Raw genomic sequence first — 15,899 nt, 5'->3', positions numbered from 1 at the left:
ACAAGAAGTACATGGATGTATAAGAATGAGTCCAGTAGAGGGCCACAAAGATGATCAAGGGGCTGGAACACTTCTCCTCTGAAGAAAGGCTGAAACAGATGGGTTTGTTCAGCCTGGAGAAGAGAAGGCTCCAGGGAGACCTTATACTGGCCTTCCAATACCTAAAGGGGGTGGGGGTTGGGGAGTTGGGGGGGGGGGGCTACAGGAGAGCAGGAGAGGGACTATTTATCAGGGAGTGCAGTGATAGGAGAAGGAGTAATAACTTTAAACTAAAAGAAGGTAGGTTTAGATTAGATATGAGGAAGAAATTCTTTTACTGTGAGGGTGGTGAGGCACTGGAACAGGTTGCCAAGAGAAGTTGTGGGCGCCCCATCCCTGGAAGTGTTTAAGGCCAGGTTAGATGGGGCTTTGAGCAACCTGATTTAGTGGGAGGTGTCCTTGCCCACGGCAGGAGGGGGTTCAAATTAAATGATCTTTAAGGTTTCTTCCAATGCAAACCATTCTATGATTCTGTGAAAGGTTTGGACAATGTTCTTAGACATATGGTTTAATTTTTAGGTAGTCCTGTGTGGAACTAGGAGCTGGACTCAATGATCCTTGTGTGTTCCTTTTAACTCAGGATATTCTGTGATTCTGTGATATAAAGGCTGGGGGTAAAACTACTGTTAAATCTGTCCCTGTTGAACTATTTATACAGGTGAAAACACTATTAACGAAGGGGCATATCTTTAACATTGTTGAAGTTAGTGAAATTTTGACAATGAGTCAGGTAACTGATGAACATCTAGATAGCTAGTTGTGTTTTTGTTTTGCTCCAGCCTCAAAAATAACAAATGAAAGTTACTGCTTTGAATCTATCTAATATAGCAAATGCTAACAATCAGCACCAAATAAATTTTTCTAGCTAAATGAAAAAATAAGTTTTTCATGGAGCCACCATAATTATACTTCTTTGTTTGTTTATTAGTTCATATAAATATGCCATTCTGTTAAACTTTGGACAATTTTATATGTTTTTTGTACTTCGGGGAGATGTTCTTGTTTTGATCTCTTCTGGGTTTTATTGAATTTTTCTCAAAAGTACTGTTTCTTTCTCCCAGGATTTTAAAGGAACACGAAGATAAAATGAAGGAGAAAACCATTGAACTTCAACCTGATGTGAATAAAAAGTCTTGCTGTATTAGGCCATAATATGCTGAGGGTGTGTTTAGACAAAAGGCTTACATTTATAACACTACATGGCACTATCAGATTTGCCTTATCTTCCAAAAATTTATTCTGTTGTGTTTGGAACGTAGGTGTAAGTGATCCCCAAAATCCTTGTATGTTCTTATCTTCACATTTACACTGATTGTCTTTAGTTAGTTGCAACGTGTTTGGGGCATAACAGTCTTTTATTCTGTTTCATGCCTAACACCACTGAATCCTGCTTTGTGATCAGGCTTATAGAAGCTGCTGCATTATTAATAATAAATAACTTTTATAGGAAGAAAACCACTTTGAATGTGAAGTAGATTTTCACTGGTGTGGATGACATCTGAATAGTTCTGTTTGCTTCACTGCAGGATCAGGTTCTTTCTTCAGATCCTGATTTTGTGCTGACATTTGTTACTTTTTTTTTTTTTGTGGTGGTGGTGCTTTTTTAAAAATCAAAATAGTCAGCTGCTTAGTTACTTAAAACCAGCACACCAGCAGTTGTGAATTTCAGATGATATTTCAAAACTTAGCATGAAATATACATGAACAAAGAGCTGAAGAACTTTGAGGATTACCATAAGTAGCATTAACTTATTCACACTACAAATTGTTTCATATATGTACTTGATGAGAAGCCCTTCCTCCCACCTAGATGTGCTGAATTAGGTATGTCCATACAGGCCACTGAGATACCGTGGAGCCTTGCCTGAGTTATTACCAAATAATCTGTGATGTTTGCAGGGTGAAGGGGTGCCATGGAAAGATCTAGCTTAGTTTCCAGAAACAAAAAAGTCATGGTGATACACTGGCTAATTAGCATTGCACCTGGACCAAATCAGCCTGGGCTTTTTACCATATTTGCCATGGCTGTATTACATTGTGTTCCAGAGCTTGATGTGAACCTCTATTGGGCTAATAGTTGCATGGTGTCCTGTAGAAGTCCCAAAGCAATCAGGGGCTAGCTTGAACATTCAAATAAATTCACTGCAATAGTTGAAAACAGAAGTACATAGGAAGCCCATTTCACTGTTATACATGGTTATAGCACAAAACATATTATGGTCAATGGAGCAGCTTTTTGTTTCCAAAAGTCTACCACAGAAGGTTTCATGCCAAATATTCCTGGGGCAGAATTTTCAGAAATGGATCTTTTGAGGAAGATTTTGAAAAACATTGTAGCATTTGAGGAGTACATAACAAAAATCTCACTGATCTCATCTGGTGGGGTTTAACAGTGTTAAGAAAAAATCCCTCCTCATGTACCAAAATACATAACTGATTTTTTTCTAAAGCATCTGCCATACAGCAGTTTCATTTTGTTTAACTAGAGCCTGCTAACACTGAAATACAGTGCTTGAGAAATCAAATCCATAGGGATTTGTTTTAGAAAACCATGGTCCACCCTGGATCATAAAAAACCTGCATGTCATAATTACTTTTGGAACCATTTATAGAATATAAATGAAAATGAGAAACTTGAGAGTGGGTCACCCAGCCAGCACATGATCAGCAGTCATTCTTGCTGTCATTTGACTTCAGTGAATCAAGCTATTGTGATAAGCATTCAAGAATGATTGTTCATGATGGTGAGTTTGTTAGCAAAGCAGAACCCATGGCATAATTTATTTCTTTAAAATATGAAGCAAAACTTTAAATATTTTATATGAGAATGTTAGACATTACATTTTCAATCCATTTTCTAAATGTTTTTAAAAAGTTATTTTTCATTTGAGTAATGAATTTGAAACTAAATGGTAAAATTAAGCAACAGTTCAATAAGTAATAATAAGTAGAATTTTTCAAATAAAAACTTTGTCAGTACATAATTGTACTCTTTGGATTTCAGTCTGATCAAAGGTATTTATCTAGTGGCAACAATTATAAGGTAAAGTTTGGAAACTTCCACTTATAACAAATCCCACACCAGCACTTAAATGTTCTTTCTCATGAGTTGGGACCCAGCTATGACCCCTTTCCCTGTCAAGTAGAATAACCAAGATTTTTCCTCACATTATCAATGTCAGATGTACCAAGTAGTCCTAGATGAGCTTAGTTTTTGCGTTTTCCTAGATGATTCCCGGGAATCTGCTCACCCAAATGAAATACCCCTCCCCTTGCCTTCATTGAAATGCATACAAACCCCCAAAGAACAAAAAGAGCATTCATTTCTGAATAGGAACAGGTTTTCTGTTGGCTTCCCAAGACCAATTCTTGATGTCTGTTACTTATTGTGAAGGGATGTGCCACGTTATCAACGGTTACACTTTATACATCATGGGAATCTAGCCAGACTTGAATTGCTTGTGTCCAGTTTTGGCTGAAGGTGAACTAATGTAACCCCCTAATTTAAACCTCAATAAAAATGACTATTTATCCCAATTTCAATCAGGGAAGAAGCATCATTGATTTAAATATTGGCTTTGCTAATTGACTGCAAATGTTCTTTTCCCATGCAGTAGGGTGTTTCCTACCCCATCAATGTCAGAATTAGCAATGTTTCTTCCAACCTCTATCGGCCTCAGGAAGACAGTTTCAAGGCTTAATACCAGCTTTAATACAATACCGCTATATTTCAAATTTGGGTCCTTAATTGTTAATTCCCTGAAGACCATACAGTTTTTGCAAGACAATGACATGTGAGTTGGATCTTCCTCATGTGACTTTTACAGGAGTGCTTTTATTTGGATGTATTTTAGTGTGCACGGGAAGTCTGCAAGCAGGATAATACAGAACTTGAGGGCAGGCAATGGTAAGGAGTGGCTGAATCCTGGGACCAAGTGGATTTCTTTTTCTTTGTTCACCAGAGGCAAATTTGGTGCAGTCTAATATCCATGAGCTATCTTTCATCCCAGCCTAATAAATACGTCTGCAGTTGTTCTTTTTCTCAAGTCCAACAAAACCCAATCTGAATACATATTGCAAAGATACAGATACACAACACTAACATCATCAGCTGCACAGATAACAGAGAGCTGTGTCTTCACTGCTCATCACAAGCAGTGAAGCTTGTGAGCTACAAAATTTACAAGAGAGACAGGCAGTGAAGGAAGGGTGGGAGTGTTACCCTCTACGTTAAGAAATTGATAGATTGTGAAGAGTTCCCTTTAAAAAACAGCCGAGAGCAGGTTGAGAGCCTGTGGGTAAAAATTAAGAACCAGACCAAAAAAGTGTGTTGTGGCTGGGGTCTACTACAGGCCGCCTGACCAAGAAGAGTCTTTTGAAGAGGCCTTGCTCCAACTACAGGAAGCATTGCGCTCATAGGCTCTCATCCTCCTGGGGGATTTCAACCACCCGGATGTTTACTGGGAAAGCCACATGGCAGAAAAAAAGCAATCCAGGAGATTCCTGGAGTCCATTGAAGACAAATTCCTCGTCCAGGTATTAGACAAAACAACCACAGGAGAGGCATTATTTGACCTGGTAATCACCAACGCAGCAGAGCTCATTAAAGAAGTCAAGATTGGAGGAAGCCTAAGTTGCAGTGACCACGCCCTGGTTGAGTTTGTGATCTCGAGGAATATAGGCCTAGCTAAGAGAAAAGTCAAGACCCTGAACTTCAGAAGAGCCAACTTGCAACTGTTCAAAGAATTAGTAGATGAGATCCATCCCATGGGACATGGTCCTTAGGGACAGAGGATCTGATCAGAGCTGGCAACTCTTCAAGGATATTTTCAGTGGAGCGCAAGAGCTCTCTATTCCCATATGTAATAAATCAAGCAGGGAAGGTAGGAAACCAGTGTGGCTGAATAAGGACATGCTGGTCAAACTTAGGCAAAAGAAGGAAATGCACAGACAGTGAAAACAGAGCCATGTGCACTAGGAAGAGTACAGAAATGCTGTCCAGATGTGCAGGGATGGGATCAGGAAAGCCAAGGCACTGACAGAACAAAACTTGCCGAGGGATGCAAAGAATAACAAGAATGACAAGTTCTACAGGTATATTGGCTGCAAAAGAAAGACTAAAGAGAACATATTGCCTCTGCAAATGAAGATGGAGAACTGGTAACGACACGTGGAGAAGGCAGAGGTACTTGACAACTTCTTTGCCTCGGTCTTAACTAGTGATAAGGCTTCCCACATCTCTTGAGTCTCTGAACCTCTAGGTGGGGGCTGGGGGAGCAAAGTCCCTCCCACTATAAGTAAAGAGCAAAGTTCGGGATCTCCTGACGCAACTTAAAAACTACAAGTCTATGGGCCCTGAAGACATGCATCCCAGGGTCCTGAAGGAATTGGCTGATGTAGTCGTCAAGCCACTCTCCATCATATTTGAAAAATCATGTCTGTCAGGTGAAGTTCCTGGTGACTGGAAAAAGGGAAACATCACTCCCAGTTTTAAAAAGGGTAGAAATGAAGACCTGGGGAACTACAGAGCAGTGAGCCTCAACTCTGTGCCTGGCAAGATCATGGAACGAATACTCCTGGAGGCAATGTTAAGGCACATGCAGGACAAGGAGGTGACCAGGGGCAGCCAGCATGGCTTCACCAAGGGTAAATTGTGCCTAACTAAACTGGTGGCCTTCTATGATTGAGTAACTGCATCAGTTGACAAGAGCAGACCAACTGATGTCATCTACTTGGACTTCTGTAAGGTCTTTGATACGGTCCCACATGACATCCTAATCTCTAAATTGGAAAGATATGGATTTGAAGGGTGGACCATCTGGTGGATAAGGAATTGGCTTGATGGCCGCAACCAGAGCATAGTGGTCAATGTTTCTATGTCCAGGTGGAGGTTGGTGACAAGTAGTGTCCCTCAGGCATCTCTTAGGACTGGTGTCTTCCAATATCTTAATCAGTGATGCCCCATCCCTGGAGGTGTTCAAGGCCAGGCTTGATGGGGCCTTAGCCAACCTGATCTAGTGGGTGGCATCCCTGCCTATCGGAAAAGACTTACTCCACAAGAATACAAGCCAAAGGAGTCAAGAGAGGTTTTAACCAGTGCCATTGTGTAACGATTTTCAAGAAGACATTGTAGAAGTAAGCCTCAGTTTTGGGAGGAGGATACCAAACACCTCTCAATGTACCTACGCTCTTATATCTGCAGCAGGAAGAAGTTGTATTGTTGGAACTGCTAAGGTGGTTGCATATCAGGTGTTGCATGTTAAAGGAGTAGATTATTACATTCAGACTGATGAAAATGGAGCTAGGCATATTTTATTCTAGTAGTTCTGACATAGAAAGCTATCTGGCCCAGCAAATAATTATACTTTCAGATATCGTGAAACTATTTGTTTAAAAATAAAAGAGAATGCCGAAAGTTATTCATATTAAGCTGTAACACCATTCTTAATGAGTGTTGTTTCTTAATGAAAGGATAGACATTAATGAAAGGGTAGACAGAAGATATTGTTAACCTCTTCAATGCCATTAGAATGCCATAAAAGATTAAGAATTTGACAAGCAGAAAACACTGTGGCTTGAACAACAGTTTTATAAGTATTTGAATTTTAACTGCCAGACCTGCGTCTCCCAAGCAATGTCAAGAAACTGGCATTGAAATGCAGGTTTATTTTTACTCCATACACCTCAGCTTTCGTCACAAACCTCCTAAAAAGAAGCAGTGCGTATTTCCCTTTCTCAGCCCCATCTTACCTTTCTGTAGGTAGACCAATATACCTAAAAGACTCAGATTTTCAAAACAGGTTGACTACCAAGGTAGTCTTGAATACCCAGTTCTCTTTTGTGTTATGGGAATTGTACATCTAGGTAGCCTCCTCAGCCCATGTTGACCTAGGTACCTAAGTTTTCAAGAAAAAAGAATTTCAACACTTCCCATTGATGAAAATGGACAACTCCACATATCTAAATTTTAGATTTTAATTTTAGATTTTTAATTTTTAGATTTCAATATTATTTTTTTGATTTTTGATTTTTTTTTTTAATTTTACTGATGTCAAGGTATACAAATATGAGATTTTGAGAAATGAATGACAGTTATGAATCTTGCCCTCTGTAAGAACACAAAGCTTTTAAAAAAGTGGTCCCGTACTAATATCTTTAATGCAGCTGTAGTCTGCCAACTTTGTCCACAAATAAAAAAATAAAAAAAAAGGGAATTAAACTTTCTTTAATTTTAAAATACAGGAAAATACTTAGCTAATTTCCTCTGACTTAAGTGTTGAAATGATGTAGAGTACCAGGATCTAAGTCCCATAGTAATGGTAGAAAAAGATTCCTTCTGAGATCCTTCAGATCCTCCAACTGCAACAAATGGGAGATGGAAAACTACAGGGATGCGTGTTTATCACAGTGGTGAATGCATTCTGAAGCAGCTGCTTGCATTCTTTCAAACTGTATTGGCAACGGCATTGGCCAGTGTTCTGGAACTCTGTGCAGCTGGCTGGAATCCACATTTTTAATAAAAATGATTTACCCAGATCTAATTTATTAGATCACTTAATTGATGTGAGGTTCACATCTTGCCCAGATGCTTTCCCTTTCCAGGAGTTATTCAAAAGATATGTTTTTAACAGGTAGGGTATGTGTGCGCTAGGCTTGTAAATCGTATCATGGATTTTTTTCAGTTCTGGAAGGGATACAGGAAGGTATCAGTGATCACCCACATACACACAAACATCACTCAATAAACACAGATAACAACATCCTTCTTCTCCTTTCCAGCTGATCAGGTTCATGCAGAAACTAGTTAGAAATAAGATTTAAATAGTCTGCAGTTTGGGTGCAGGGCTTAGTCAGATGAGCTCTCTGACCAATACCTTGTTTGCATAAAACTAGCCCTTTTACTACACGTAATTTTGATTTTACCATGCTTGTTCTTCCCCCATCCACCTTGGCCCCACCCTTTCTCTACCCTTCATCTCTCAAAAAAAAAAAAAACAACTTTATATTTCTGATACCGTTACATGAGTAACTTTGACTTTACATGGTATTATTGATGCAGTTACGTAGATGCTGCTGGCCTTGCAATTTCTACTCACAAAAAAGATCCTTGTTATCCCCCTCCAATTATCTGTGAATTTAGCCATCACATAACCATATAACTCCTCCTTAATCACCTGTGAAGTCCAGACATCACTCATTGTGATATCTGTAAATATTAGCTTCTCACTTTCTTATTTGTTATATTTAGACTGTCTCTTGTCATGTCCAATAGCTACTCACAGTCTGTTTGGTTAGCTAAACCTCAGACCAGGTCCTAATCATCTCTCTGAATGCCTTAAAAAACAATTATTTGTTGATTAATGCTCACAGAAGATAGGTATGACTAACATGCTACAAGGCTTTACTTTTAGAAAGCTTCATCTGGCCAGCTGGTCATCAAACAGATGTGGGAATTGTAAGCCTCCAGTATTTCTTGATATTAATTGATCCTCTGTCTTGCTGGATTGCTGTTTTCTGACTCTTCACCAGGGTTTTATACCTCCTGTCAGTATTTTTCTCAAATCCATCAGAAACCTAGCACTGTCTTAATAGCAATGATGCTTTATTCATCTTTTTTTTTTTTCATCTTTTTGTTTGTTTGTTTGTTTTTCCTTTTCCTTTTGAATTTAGCTTGTTCACAGCACCCCCATAAAAGCTCGTTGGTAAAGATAAGCCAAGGTCATAATGCATTTGTTCGTCATGAAACTGGACTCTGCTTCATGAAGCCTCCTCTGGTGGGCTACACAGATTTTTGGAAACACAGATGACGGCTTTGTACTGGAACAGATAGGAATCAAAAGCCAGTAGGAAGGGGCATACAGAGCACAAGTGTATTGTGCATATTCCTACTATGCTGTGAGAGCACAAAACCAGTTTAGAAGTGACTAAAGTGCTGATACAGAAATTTTGAATACAAGAATTGGCAAAGCTACAGGACATTTTAGCTACAGAACATTGTTTTGTCTCATGTCAGACTCTTCCTAACAGTCTTTGGACAAAATTCGTAGCTTGTGTAATTTCAGTGATGGTAGTATCTTCCTTTAGGGATGTAAACTACTCTTGCAAATTTCTCTTACTGGAAAATTGCCAACAAGAGTGAATAAGTAATTCTGCTGAAAGATTGCTTCTTACACTCAGCCAAATTCATCCCTCTTTTAAGTTCACAAATGTAACTCCTTGACTTAGTAATCTTTCTTCTGATGCAACTTTGTGTATAGTTAAGTTCACAAGTAGTGCTCACCCATGTGAACCTTTTGAGAGGATGATCAGCTGGTAGGAGAAAGTGGAAGAAATGAATCTTCTCCAACTTGTCAGGTACCCTGTATTGACTCATCTTTGTGTATCACACATGATGCAAATACTATCACAACAGAGCACCAGCTCAACATGAGCTGGCAACGTGTGCTTGCAGCCCAGAAAGCCAACTGTATCCTGGGCTGCACCAAAAAAAGCATGGCCAGCAGGTCAAGGGAGGTGATTCTCCCTCTCTACTCTGCTCTCAGGAAACCCTACCTGGAGTACTGCGTTCAGCTCTGGGGCTCCCGGCACAAGAAGTACATGGACGTATAAGAACAAATCCAGAGGAGGGCCACAAAGATGACCAAAAGGCTGGAACACTTCTCCTCTGAAGAAAGGCTGAGAGATCTGGGGATGTTCAGCCTGAAGTAGAGAGAGCACCAGGGAGACTTTATAGTGGCCTTTCAGTACTTAAAGGGGGGAGGGGGGGGCTACAGAAAAGCAAGAGAGGGACTATTTATCAGGGAGTGCAGTGATAGGAGAAGGAGTAATAACTTTAAACTAAAGGAAGGTGGGTTTAGATTAGATATAAGGAAGAAATTCTTTTACTGTGAGGGTGGTGAGGCACTGGAACAGGTTGCCCAGAGAAGTGGTGGATGCCCCATCCCTGGAAGTGTTTAAGGCCAGGTTGGATGGGGCTTTGAGCAACCTGATTTAGTGGGAGGTGTCCTTGCCCACAGCTGGGGGTTTGGAACTAGATGATCTTTATGGTCCCTTCCTCCCCAAACCATACTATGAACCTATGACCAATAAAATAACATTTATGTCTCCACCAACTAGCACAAAAGAAATGCAAACTTTCTTAGTGTTTTTTGTTTGGTTGGTTGGTTTGGTTTGTTTTTTTTGAGGATGTCTTTAACAAATTGGAGACATTTGAGAATATATATTACAAATTACAGTCTGATTGTAAGCCCTGGATCCAGTGACACGGAAGAACAATTACAAATGGGGCCCTGAGCAATGAGAAGCCTTTGAACAAAGTACAGTAGCCCTTGGGCCAGGCTGGACAGGACAAGGTGAAAAAAAAGTGCTTTACACCACAGCAGGGGAGCAAGGCCCCACCAAGAGCCTTTGGCAGCAAGCACCCCTTTGGAATTTTGGAGTCAGGGATACGGATAATCTGTGGCCTGCTGCACTCCAGCTGAAAAAGAGATACTAGCAGCATATGAAGGGTTTTGAGGTGCTTCAGAAGTAGTTGGTAGTGATGCACAGCTCCTCTTGGAACCTCGATTAACTGTGCTAAGCTGAATGTTCAAAGGCAGGATTCCCTCTACACATCATGCAAGCGCTGCTACATGAAGTAAGTGGGTCACACTGACAACACAACAGCATTGGATAGGAAACCCCAGCCAGACACAAATCTGGGAGGTGATCATGGATTGGCAGAGATTTCAGACTATCACCAGAGGAGGAGGTGATGTCTGATGAAGAGATCCCATTGCGTAATAAACTACCAGAGAATGACAAGCAATATCTCCTCTTCACTGATGGGTCCTGTAGTATTGTAGGAAAGCATCAGAGATGGAAAGCTGTTGTACGGAGCCCTAAACAAGAAGTCGCAGAAACTGCTGAAGGAGAAGGTGAATTAAGCCAGTTTGCAGAAGTGAAGGCCAGCCAGTTGGCTTTAGATACTGCTGAATGGGAAAAGTGGCCAGTGCTTTAACACTATGCTGACTCATGATGGTGGCAAGTGCCCTGTGGGGGTGGTTACAACAATGGAAGCAGAGCGATTGGCAGCACAGAGGCAAACCTATCCAGGCTGCCGCACTGGGGCAAGAGATTGCTGCCTGGGTAGAGAACCTGGTTGTAAAGGTACATCATGTAGATGCTCACATACCCAAGAGCTGTGTCACTGAGGAACATCAAAACAACTAGCAGGTGGATCAGGCTGCTAGAATTGAAGTGGCTTAGGTGGATCTAGACTAGCAACATAAGGGTGAATTATTTATATCTTGTTGGGCCCATGGCACCTCAGACCATCAAGGAGGAGATGCAACATATAGATGGGCTCATGATTGAGAAATGGACTTGACCGTGGACATCGCTGCATGGGTTATCCATGAGTGCAAAACATGTACCACGATCAAGCAAGCCAAGTGGTTAAAGCCTCTCTGGTATGGACTTCAATATGAGGAGACCTGGCAGATTGATTATATCCCACTACCACCAACCTTTCAAGGCAAACACTATGTACTAACAGTTGTGGAAGCAAATACTTGATGGTAGGAAATATATCCTGTGCCCCATGACACCACCCAAAATGCTGTCCTAGACCTTGAATAGCAAGTCTTACGGTGACATGGCACCCCAGACAGAAATGAATCAGACAGTGAGACTCATTTCTGAAACAACTTAATATACACCTGGGTCAAAGAGCATGGTATTGGCCAGGTATATCATATCCCTTATCATGCACCAGCCTCCAGAAAGTTGAACAATACAGTGGACTATTAAAGACTACACTGAGAACAGTGGATGCTGGGACATTCAAGCACTGGGATACACATTTAGCAAAGGCCACTTGGTAAGTTAGCACTAAAGGATCTGCCAGACAATCTGACACTGCCCAATCAAAACCTATACATACTGTAGAAGGGGTTAAAGGACAGGTAGTGCGCATAAAAAACTGTCTGAGAAACACAGTCTGGGTTACTCTTGCCTTGGAAAAAGTCAAACTTGTCTATGGGAAGGGTCAAACTCTGCTGCAGCTGCTATATATCATGTCAATTCTATTACAGTAGGAGCCACCTGAACTAGTGAAGAATCTTGTAAGGAACCAGGCAAATGCAGTGGTGATAGAACCAGAGATAGCTTCAGCATGCAAAAATTCAGTGCCACACACCACCTTTTTGTCCTGAAGGACCATTATGATAGATGGAGCCAAAAGTCATGGACTAAATGAAGTCAACAGGCATTTTAAAGATATGACCAACAGACTAAGGGAATGAGATCTGTGTGTATATATAAAAGGTTAGGAAAGGTGGTGGTGATTAATGAGGATGCCCTGGAAAGTGTAGGCGTGAGCATGATGTAAATGGTATGGAATAAGGGGTGGAATTTGTCCTTGTTTGGTTGGAATAGGGTTAATTTTCTTCACAGTATCTGGTATGGTGCTGTGCTTTGGATTTAGGATGAAAATAATGTTGATAACATACTAATATTTTATTTGTTGCTGATCAGTGCTGTTCAGTGAGAGAGTCAAGATGTTTTCTGTTTCTAAAGTTGCCTGCTAGCAAGTAGGCTGGGTGTGCACAATATTCTGGGAAGGGACACAACCAGGACAGCTGATCCAAACTGACCAAAGGAATATTCCATACCATATGATATCATGCTCAACAATAAAACTGGGGAGAGTTGCCTGGTGGCTGCTGCCATTGCTTGGAGACTGGCTGTGCGGTGGTTGGCTGGTAGTAAGCAATTGTGTTTTGTATCACTTGTTTTTGATTTTGGTTTTGTGTTTTTGTTTCTTACTGAACTGTCTTTATCTCAAACTATGAGTTTTCTGACTTTTGATCTTCTGATTCCCCCATCCAGTTGAGTGCTGGGGAGAGTGAGTGAAAAGCTGTGTGGTAATTAGCTGCTTCCTGGGGTTAAACCACAACATCCTATCAGCCCATCAACTGATTGCACCTGGCTCTCAAGCTCCTTGCAATTATGTTTCACTGATGTTGAGCTAAGAGACCCTATGTATGCTAAACTCATTGGTGCTTTCAGAATATTAGTGGCAGATAACACGTGTAAGGGCCCTGGAAGCCTAAATTTTCCTTTTGATCACTGTGATTTGATTAGTTCTTTATGTGATGGAGAAGTATGTGTTATGCTTTTGATGTGAAGAAAAGCACAAGTCAGTTTCCCAGAGCTGAAAGTGACTGGTCTGGCCGTTGTTTTAAAGTCAAGAGTATCTTTATATAAATGGAGGGGGCAGAGAAAAAAATCTAGAATTCCTTACCTTGGAGTTCCAGAATCACAGAAGTGTTGACAGAAAGAGATTTCTGGAGGTTTTTCTGTTCTAAGCCATTACTCACTGTGTGGATCTCTTGAAAATTACAGCAATATTTGACAGAAATAATGCCAGTAATTTTGTGAGGAAAGTTATTTACCCCATTCCAAGAATATGAAATAAAGTACTTTAAAAGAACTGTGATGAACTACACTGCAAACAGTAATCTTTACTGCTGAATTACAGTTTAATCTCATTCTACATAGATACCATGTAATACAATCCCTAGACCATAATCTTTAGACTATAAGAAAATGGAAGTACTGTACAGTTTTCATGAAGAGAAAAGCAATATTTCCGGTTTCTAAAAAGTGAAAAGCTGACAATCCTATGCTGGCAAAACAGGAACCTGCAAACAGCTTACTGATCAGCAGCATTCTTAGCTCACATATTCAAGTAAGCTTTATTTACAGGTGATTAAAAAGACTTTTCAGGCAAAAAAAAAAAAAAAAAAAAAAGGCAATCTCATCCAATAAATAATGGAACGTGATCTAGTGCCTAATGCTATAGTGACTGGAAGATTTATAGTTAGGAATAATGATACAGTTTTTGACAAATTACTTGTGATTAAATGGTCAATATTCATATATTAAAAATACTCAATGCATACGTATGAAAAACTATCAGCAGTTAATACATTACCTATAACCATAAGGTATTGTAATGAAAACAAGGAATGTAAGGGGATGGGAAAGATACAGACATCTTAGTAATATCAGAAGCCATAGATACTTTTTTAAAGACATCAACTTGTTCCAGCAAATCACTGCACTCTTGAGACTAGTATTTGCATATTAAAACTCATCTAAAACATCAACAAAAGGAAACACTAATTTCCTATTTTTGAAAATGGTTTTGTATCTTGCAGAGAACAGAAATCGGCAAAAAAACTACAAGGCCAAAAAACATGAACTGCCCACCCTTTCAGAGACTTTGCATTCAGCACATTTAAATACCAGCTGTCTGATTTCAGAAGGTCTCATGCAAAATCCAGCTATAAAAACTCACCACAGAATATATTCAAAAATAAAACGCTAATGTTCTTTAAAGCTCTGACAGACGTCCAGTTGTGTAGGTGAATTTTAAAAATCATGGTCCATATTTTCCAGATGGATATTGTAAAAGATACTTGTTTATCCTTCTATAAAGTCCCAGCTCTTACCTACATTTTGCATGGAATATTTCCCAAAGCTCTAATTTTGGACAGTTAATGACACCTGGAATATAACACTGCCTAGAGTAGTGCTATTATCTTTCCGTAACTGCATAATGAAAATTAAGTAATCACAAAACAAATTCCAATTATGAAGCAACATTTTTTTCTCATGTACAATATATATATTATATTATATTATATTGTATTATATATAATATTTATACTATATTTAATATTTAATTAATATTCAATACTATCATGGTGATGTGTTTTAGTGGTCTTCTATATTGAAGACGCTGCTCTAATCACCTGTAACATGCAAAGCTTGGAAGAACCAGAAATTCACAGTAAGTAGTACAATTTTTATATGCATCCTCTGCCATCCTAAAGTTAACCAGAACACTCAATACTGTTGTTTGTTTTTCCTATATGTTTGACAAAAGCTGTGGTTCTGTACACTGTACATTCACAGAGGGATCTCAGCCCTCTGTACTATCTGCAAGACGGATCAGGTTACCACTTTCCATTGGAGTAAACGTTCTAATGCTTAATATAATAATCTTGTGATCACTTGTTCCTAGCTTGAAGTTCAGCAGTTCAAGACTTGATACAATTCTTTTCATCTCACCGAGAAGTTTCTTGCTAGCGCATTTTGTAGTCATTAGATACTGATGTTTCACATAGCTGTCCTTTGAAATCCAAATCTACTGTGAAATCCAGGTCACGCTGTAAAAAGATTTAAATGTAACATGTAAGCAAGACCATTAATTTTTTATGAATTCAGTTATTATCTCTGAGTTTGAAAAGATCTCAAGATTCAGGAGATGCATACTGTGGTTTCAAACTTCTTTTCTTTTTAAATGTTGCTAACACTGAAAAAGCAGGATATAAGATATGTAATAGCATTATGTTTAGGGCATATTTGTGTATTCTGCTCAAGGCTGCTTTAGTGTCCTGGTTACAACCTGAAATGCTGTGCTATCATAAGTATTCTATAATGATTTTTTAAGGCATACCTGATTGAGATGATCTTAATTTAGCGTAAAGGGCTTTCAAACTAGGAGTTATTCCAAAATAGATCTGGTAAACTTCCCATTGTAGACAAACCCTCAGCCATTCTTTTTCTTATAATCACATGTGTTTTGGAAAGCTGCACTACATAGACCTATGTAATGAAGGTGTCTCTCTACAGGCTTCATGTTTCAGAAGAGCAAAGAATTAAGAAAGCCTTTCAAAACTAAGAGAATCAAAACAGTCTGTCTTAAGATAACTATCAAGAACACATTTGTTTTAGCACCTAAATCTGCATTCAGATTCTGTGCAAACAAATTTGAAATATTTTATTTTACCCTCTAGAGAAAAGGGCGA

General features: G+C 39.4%; 2 protein-coding genes across 8 annotated transcripts in view; one reads left to right on the top strand and one right to left on the bottom strand.

The window, feature by feature from the left end:
- CRACR2A (calcium release activated channel regulator 2A) overlaps nt 1-3,577 on the top strand; it is a 56,263-nt gene extending 52,686 nt beyond the window's left edge. For all 7 annotated transcript variants that reach the window (XR_005824526.1, XM_040574309.1, XM_040574300.1 and 4 more), the window contains one exon: nt 1,101-3,577. Coding sequence is in view for 6 of the 7 variants with exons in the window: in XM_040574309.1 (XP_040430243.1) it covers nt 1,101-1,191 (91 nt within the window). In the remaining variant the exon portion in view is untranslated. The remainder of the gene's footprint in view (nt 1-1,100) is intronic.
- A 6,822-nt stretch (nt 3,578-10,399) lies between these two features.
- Nucleotides 10,400-15,899, bottom strand: part of PRMT8 (protein arginine methyltransferase 8) — an 83,225-nt gene continuing 77,725 nt past the window's right edge. Inside the window, exon 10 of the mRNA XM_040574253.1 lies at nt 10,400-15,257. Coding sequence (XP_040430187.1) covers nt 15,174-15,257 — 84 coding nt within the window. The 3' untranslated portion in view covers nt 10,400-15,173. The remainder of the gene's footprint in view (nt 15,258-15,899) is intronic.

This window comes from Cygnus olor, chromosome 1 (genome assembly GCF_009769625.2).
Source record: "Cygnus olor isolate bCygOlo1 chromosome 1, bCygOlo1.pri.v2, whole genome shotgun sequence".
Lineage (NCBI taxonomy): Eukaryota > Metazoa > Chordata > Aves > Anseriformes > Anatidae > Cygnus > Cygnus olor.
The sequence above is the reverse complement of the archived record's forward strand: the minus strand, read 5'-3'. Positions and strand labels throughout refer to the sequence as shown.